The sequence below is a fragment of the Chenopodium album genome, chromosome 21 (genome assembly GCF_948465745.1).
Source record: "Chenopodium album chromosome 21, dcCheAlbu1.1, whole genome shotgun sequence".
In the NCBI taxonomy this organism is placed as follows: Eukaryota; Viridiplantae; Streptophyta; class Magnoliopsida; order Caryophyllales; family Amaranthaceae; genus Chenopodium; species Chenopodium album.
In genome coordinates this window covers 8,899,060-8,906,130 of record NC_137854.1, presented here as the reverse complement: position 1 = coordinate 8,906,130, position 7,071 = coordinate 8,899,060, and the positions used below count along the sequence as shown (strand labels likewise).

Below are 7,071 nucleotides of genomic sequence, written 5' to 3'. Positions count from 1 at the left end.
CTTAATTTTACTGAACTGAAATTATTTTTACTGAATCAAATTACTTTTACGTACTGAACTGAAATTATTTTTACTGATGTTCTATTATAATGCTTCTTTAAGAAAACTGAATTTTATTAAACTGAACTTATTTTTACTGAAATTATTTTACTGAACTGAAATTAATTTTACTGAACTGAAATTATTTTTACTTAATATTATTTTTTTAAGGTGAAAAGAACAGGGCCTTATAGTGGAATTCTTGGGTAATTATCATCCAAATATATTAATGAGTCGAAATAAAGCATTGATAATCGTTCATTTGGGTATACGTCGAATATGATTGTGAAACTTAAGGAAAATACATAAGGTTTATATAGTTTACTTAAAGAATTTCACAAAAAAATAAAGAAAAAAAATAAGTGAAAAAGGCGGGAAAGTTTTTCACAAGATAATGACAAGTGTCATATTAGGTTTGCTTTTAGTATAGTTTAATAGATTATCAATTTTAATTTAGTCAAATATTAAAACCATATATATCGTCTTTTAAATGTATAAATTATATAGAGTATTCATTTTTATATATAAATTTTTTTAAAAAAAGACGCAAGGACAATGACGCAGGCATGTGTTAATTTCAACCTCAAAACTTTAACCAACTAATTTTACTGGCATCCACTATAAATTACACTACATACGTACATTCGTGAGATAAAACGGAGTATTATATTAATAAAAGACTAAATAAGTAAGCAATAACAAAAGTGCTATATAAAATAACACCCATTCACATAACTTTGTACAAAAGAAGGAGAAACGAAAAGAGAGAAAATGAAGGCGAAATACAGGGGAGCGTCTTCAAACAGAGCAATATACTGTTGGAAAGAGAAGAAACCATGTTCAAGATGGGTTCAGAAATACTTCAAAGATTGTCTTTGTAATGTTAGAGATGATCTTTCCTTTGGTTTTGGTATTGTCAGTTTAATAGCTTGGGCTGTTGCCGAGGTTCCTCAAATCATCACTAATTTCCGCACCAAGTCTAGCCATGGTGTTTCTCTTCTCTTCCTCATTGGTTGGTTTCTTGGGTATGTAATTCTTTCATTCGGAATTTATTGTCGCGTTGATATTGTAATTTGAACTAGTCATTGTTGTTATAGCAGTCTAATTCAATTTGATAGAGCATAAAACCTATTCCCGCGCCTCGTGGTCAGTCCTATTTAACATACTCTCTATCCGGGGGACAAGGATGCACCTACCAAATTTCAAAATGGAAAAACAAGATCAATTCTGTTATCTAGGCAATAGTAGTGGCAGTAATTTATTAAGATCTTACTTAATTAAGAATTACAAGTACTAATTTTTTGTACACATAAAAGGTAGGTATATAAAATATGATATAGCTTTTGTTTTGAGTGTGACAAGTTGCATTATGCATGTAACAAGTTGAGTTTTTTTATTAATTGTTTTCAGAGATATATTTAATCTAGTGGGGTGCCTTCTGGAGCCGGCTACGGTGAGTAATCTTCATCCCTAGATATTCTTATTTGAAGCTTTGAACTTGGCCTATATTATTTTAAGGCTTATTTGGCATTGTTTATTGTTTTCAGTTTTCAGTTCTTTTAAAAAAAACAAAAAATCAAAAACAGAAAATAAGAAAAAGGTTTTTTCACTATTTAGTTGTCAGTTTTCAAAATTATCATGAGTTTAATAGATTTGACTAAGTTTTTATTCATTATGTGACATACATCGTATGATTTTGAAAAACAAAAAACCAAAAAACAGAAAATCACGGTGATGTCAAACGAAACCTAACTTTTCCTTTTACAAAACTTGATAATTTTTTACTACACTAATTTTTCTTCTAACTTATATTTTTCTTTTTTTTTGGAATTTTTTTGGTAGATAGAATTGGTCAAGTAGAAAATATATATATACATATATATATATATACATATATATATATATATACATAAAAAACGGAGGGAGTAATAAATAAAATACAATACTTGTAAGGAGTACTATGTAACATTGAACCATAGTGTCCTCATAGCTTAAGCATACAGTTCTTTATTGTTAAAGGTACTGAATTAGTTGTAGCAATGCAAGATTTAAGCTTAATTTTACAGAACTGTTTTGATCATTATACATATCATCTCATAGTAATGACCCTTAATACAGTTTTATATATTCAAGTAAAGGAGCATAATAACAAAAGGTTTTTGGTAATTAAATCTTGAACTACTATTAATCAAGTCGACAAAATTAGCTAGTTGACTTGATTAATTGTAGTTAAGTAAGATCTTAATAAATTATATGTAACAATTACTGTAATTCTTAACTACAATTAATCAAGTCGACAAAATTAGCTAGTCCATCTATTCCATACCATATTAAGTTAAGGGCAAAATAGCATACACCGGGAAGAGAAGGCTTATAAGAGTACATGTTGTCATGTTAGCAGTTGAGTGTTGACATAATGACATTTACAACAAAGTTAAAAATAATTTACCTCTCTTACGTTATCTCCTATGTTATTTTCTTCTTTCCCATAATTGTTTTGTGTTTTGTGTTTTTTTTTTTTTTACCCAATAGTAAATAAAACTACAAGAATTTGTTATAGTAATTATTGTTTAAATTCTTTAGTTGTTGACATAAGAGTTTTTGTTTAAAATTACAACAATTTTCATTTGTTTGGTTGTTTATTAAATTAAATTTTGTTTGTATGTGATTTTGCAGCTGCCAACCCAGTTCTATACAGCTTTGGTTAGTATCTCGTCCTCACACTTCAGTCTTCACTACTTATTTTGGGAAAAAAAAAAAATTTACAAGAAAAATAATCGAGTCAGGAATATCCCCTATATTAACTTTTATATGCTTCTTGATTGCTTCAAAAATCAAAATAGTACTATAGGAAGTATTCCCCTAAGATTTAGAGAATATTCTTTTTAATTTAAGGTATCTTTGTGCCAAAATGCTCACTCTATGGTAGTACTACGTAGAAAGAACGATGCACTCGGTCCAGGGCATCGAGTGTATCACTCATGAAGTCATGAGATAATTTGATTCTATTGAACCAATGTACTTATCGAATGATGCATTCATATGGTTTATAAGCAAATTATATAAATGCCGAAGTTTACTATGGGATTATAGTCAAATTCAATAGATTTAAGCTATAGTACCTCATTTGCCACCTTTGTTATGTACTTATGTACATAAACAATAAGGATTTTAAATTTTTAATTAGGCATGAAAGATTATGAAACTAACTTAACTAAATTGAGTAACAGAGAAAAAATAAACAATATTGGGTCACTTCTTGAAGATGCATACATTCTGAAATAACGGAATTCATACATAGTACTTTTTACAGTTTTACACAATTAGCACAATAGTGCTAGTGTTGCAGAGCGTGTACTATGATTACTTCTATTCGTGGTGGAAATGTCGCCATGATAAAGTCCATACCGAGGTAATAAAATGTTACACCTATTGTCTATCTGTAATTTTTTGTACATATGGAGAAATATATGCTGGATAGATACTGTTGATAATGTTATAGGTTGATCAAGAAGTGAAAAAACCACTGAATCCAAAGAAGCCAACAGATCAGGCAGGTATCCCAATTCCGAGTTCTCCAGTAAGAGCACCAACACGAAGATACTACATGTACGTAAATTAGTAGATAATCTTAGAAAATCAGCTCGCTACCATCCAAACATGTTGAACTAAAAGATGAGCTGAATAAATTATTTGTGAAATCAAAATGCAGGTCAGCAAGGTCTCTAGCTGGGAGTGACACACCCCCATTTCGATCTTATCTGAGGTCAGGCCCTAGGAGCGGTCCCTCAGCAGTGGGGCTCGACGACCACTCATCTTCAGATGATGAGGAGACTAATCCTATTCCCATACCTGCTAAGAGAGGTACCACAGGCACTAGCCTACCGCGACAAATTCCACGTCCTGTAAGTTTTCACTTCTTTTTCAAAATATTTTAGGTTTAGTCATTTTGCCACTTGTGACTATTTTCTGGTGCACATTCATGAACTAATTTCTACTCCAGCTTAGCTGCTTATGAATTTTAAAAACAAGTCATTTTCATTATCTTGCTCACTTTGTATTTCCTATGATATATTTACGAAAGTACCCTTTATGCACATATAGTATATTGGCAATAATGTAAAGTGTAGTCCAAGGTTTTGCATGAAAACAATCATGAAATTATTGGTCCCCATAACATTCTAATTGACACATTGGTGCTATGGAGGTTGTCTTAGTCAGCTTCTTATTGGACCCGTAACTTGAATGTTTTCGAAATGTTGTAGCAAAACTCTGTTTGTTAGATTCGCTGAAGATGTTTGTTACCTACAAGACTCATATTGCACCTAAGATTTTGTATGTTGATTGATTTGAGTGTTATTGACTTAAGAGGATTGAGATAAGAATGTATCGAGCATTTTGTCTAATTAATCATAATTATGTGGCCTGGTCACTCAAACTCTCAAAGTTATGTTCTCCTCAAGTTAGAGTGTTTTTATGATGATTGCAATTATGTAAAACAAAAGAAACTTACTGAGAAAATTAAACATAATGCAGCCTAAGATATTGAGGATTAATACAAGAGTCCAATTATGTAACATTCTCATTATGTCATGAATCACACAGCATTTTGTTAGAAGTTTCTGAAAAGATTTTCTTATCATCAAATAGCATAGTCAGTTCCACATACAGCATCTAATATCCTTTATTCTTTGTCCACTGTCTTTTGTTCAGGCTGCTCGAGGAGCAATGGTGGCCGTGTCTGTTAACATGCCAAGTATGGGCAATGCATTATCAGAAGCTTACAGGGGATTTACAGGGAGGAGGATGTTGTTAAGTGTATGTCTGTTCATTTCGATCAACATATAATTTCAAAACTTAATTCATACTTGTGATATTGTACAATATGAGACAGGGGATTTACAGTAAAGACTAATCTACATATGCAGGAACATGCTTCTGAACACAGTGCAGTGGGTCAATGGTTGGGTTGGTTGATGGCTGCTATTTACATGGGCGGTCGAATTCCTCAGATCGTTTGGAATGTGAGCCATACTTCCTTATACTAAATCTGCTTGATTTTAATTTAATTTGATTTGTTCCTGTAACACTATTTGATACTAACAAGCATTGCTGTCTATTATTGACCAGATTAAAAGAGGAAGTGTGGAGGTAATATTTTTCATCGGACTTTATTACCACTTATCTTATCTAAATCAGTTGTAACATGTAGTTCCCCTTATCCTGTTTTTATAATGGACAGATCTGCTGTCATATGCTTTTGTAGGGCCTGAATCCACTGATGTTCATGTTTGCACTTATCGCTAATGTCGCCTATGTTGCAAGGTATTCTTTCTGACTTCTTGCTTGTTAGTAGAGGTGATGATCTTAGCCTACTCATGAGCTACTTAAGCTCAGCTCCAAAAGCTCATGAGTCGGCTCAAATATATAAATGGTAAGAAAATGAGCTATAGTCTATAGGCAAAAGGTTAAAATTCTGAAATATCATTGCTTCAAAGAATTTTTCTTTTTCTTGAAGCTTGTGAATCAGGCTGAGTCTACTCAAGCTCTTATTAATTAAGGTGTCAAGCCTGAAGTTTATGTGCTTGACACTCGAACATGAATATGAGTTGGTGCAAGCCGAGCCATTTGCCCATTATAACTTTATGCTTAAGCTCGGATTAGTTTGCTATCACCCCTACTCGTTACTATCTCAATGTCACTGTTATTTGGTCACACGTGTTCTAAATTTCACCGTACATTACTTACCAAATGCAGCATATTGGCGAGACATACAGAAGTCGAAGAAATCAAAGCCAACATGCCTTGGCTGCTGGATGCTGTCGTTTGCGTGGTGCTTGACCTATTTGTATCCTTTATTTTCCCCTGTTGTTTAAATCTTCAATACATGTTTTCACTTATATTAATAGCACAAAGGTCTTGAATCATATTGATGTGTATGAATATGGAGTACATGTTGGTAAAATAGTTTGTTATCCCTTGACACAACTTCTTTCAAAGATAATCATGCAGTATGTGTACTACAAACACATGAGAAAGAGGAATACTAGGGAGGAAGATCAGGATTTCTACTACGAAGAGGTGCCAAAGCCAATTGTATCCTAACTGTAGCATTACATGTACAACCGTTAGAAAGATGAAATTTGAGGTTATAATAGGATCTGAGGATCATGAGCAACTGCATTCTTACTTCCTGTATCTATGTCTAATGACACGACGCTAACGGTGTTTAATGTTCTGTATATGCTAACGAACGATGATGAACAAACTTGTCATAGTTTCTCCAGTGCTTGTATGCATTTTGCTAAAGAACGACCCATTTGGGTTGATTACGCGGGTATTAAGAAAGTTAAATAAAAAGAAGTAAAAGTATATTGAAAAATATAAATTTACATGGGGTTTGTAAAAAAATCAGAGAGAGAAAGTAATAAAATTACATGGAAAATCAAATTTTTATATGGGAAAACTAATTTTGCAAAAATATTATTGCAAATTGGTGGTTGTTTTAATGTAAATGAGTCATTCTTTCGGGGACGGAGGTAGTACTTTATAAATCTATGGTAAAACTCTTTCTATTGTCATATAGTTTTGGGGTGGAATCGCCTTTGATCTTGTAAAGTGGACTCTCTTTCTATTATATATTAGTTGCATATGTGGCTAAGACCCAATATATTGTTCAATTTTGACTTTTTTTGAGAAAGAGTAGTCGGAGCCTTATATTGATAATGATAACTTATCCACGAGTACATAAGGAGCAACCTCACAAGGGCTTTAGTTCTCCCAAATTTGTTCACTACCAAAAGGAATTAAGCTCTTCTTAGTTAATTTCTCGTTGTAAGCTCTTCTTTTAGTTGCTATTGTCAAAACAAAAAAAAAAAAAAACAAAAGGAATTAAGCGAGCTAGATTATGAGCAACTACATTGCCATTACGCTTAACATGACTCCAACTGACAGAAATAAAGGAAGAACTGAAGAAAAGAATATCATCCAAGAGAGAAATCTAGATCAAAAAAGAAGATAAGGAAAATACAT

General features: G+C 32.3%; 1 protein-coding gene across 2 annotated transcripts; it reads left to right on the top strand.

Moving 5' to 3' along the window:
- Window positions 1-728: 728 nt before the first annotated feature.
- Window positions 729-6,600, top strand: LOC145602154 (vacuolar histidine transporter YPQ3-like). Of its 2 annotated transcripts, XM_081658320.1 has the most exons (12): window positions 740-1,064; window positions 1,450-1,492; window positions 2,716-2,742; window positions 3,353-3,451; window positions 3,542-3,648; window positions 3,752-3,944; window positions 4,753-4,857; window positions 4,968-5,063; window positions 5,170-5,190; window positions 5,306-5,364; window positions 5,797-5,887; window positions 6,040-6,600. In XM_081658320.1, the coding sequence occupies exons 1-12, from the start codon at window positions 811-813 to the stop codon at window positions 6,142-6,144; spliced, it is 1,200 nt and encodes a 399-aa protein (XP_081514446.1). In that variant the 5' UTR covers window positions 740-810; the 3' UTR covers window positions 6,145-6,600. The 2 variants fall into 2 exon arrangements, 1 of the variants encoding a protein (XP_081514446.1); XR_014104501.1 differs by lacking the exon at window positions 6,040-6,600 and having other exon boundaries at window positions 729-1,064; window positions 5,282-5,364; window positions 5,797-5,853.
- The last annotated feature ends 471 nt before the right edge of the window (window positions 6,601-7,071 follow it).

What these genes read in the sequence shown, in the direction of transcription:
- LOC145602154 (XM_081658320.1), top strand. Translation starts at nt 811, where the DNA reads ATGAAGGCGAAATACAGGGGAGCGTCTTCAAACAGAGCAATATACTGT. An exon ending in CTCATTGGTTGGTTTCTTGG is followed by an intron (nt 1,065 to 1,449) that starts GTATGTAATTCT and finishes AATTGTTTTCAG; the next exon opens with AGATATATTTAATCTAGTGG. An exon ending in AATGTCGCCTATGTTGCAAG is followed by an intron (nt 5,365 to 5,796) that starts GTATTCTTTCTG and finishes TACCAAATGCAG; the next exon opens with CATATTGGCGAGACATACAG.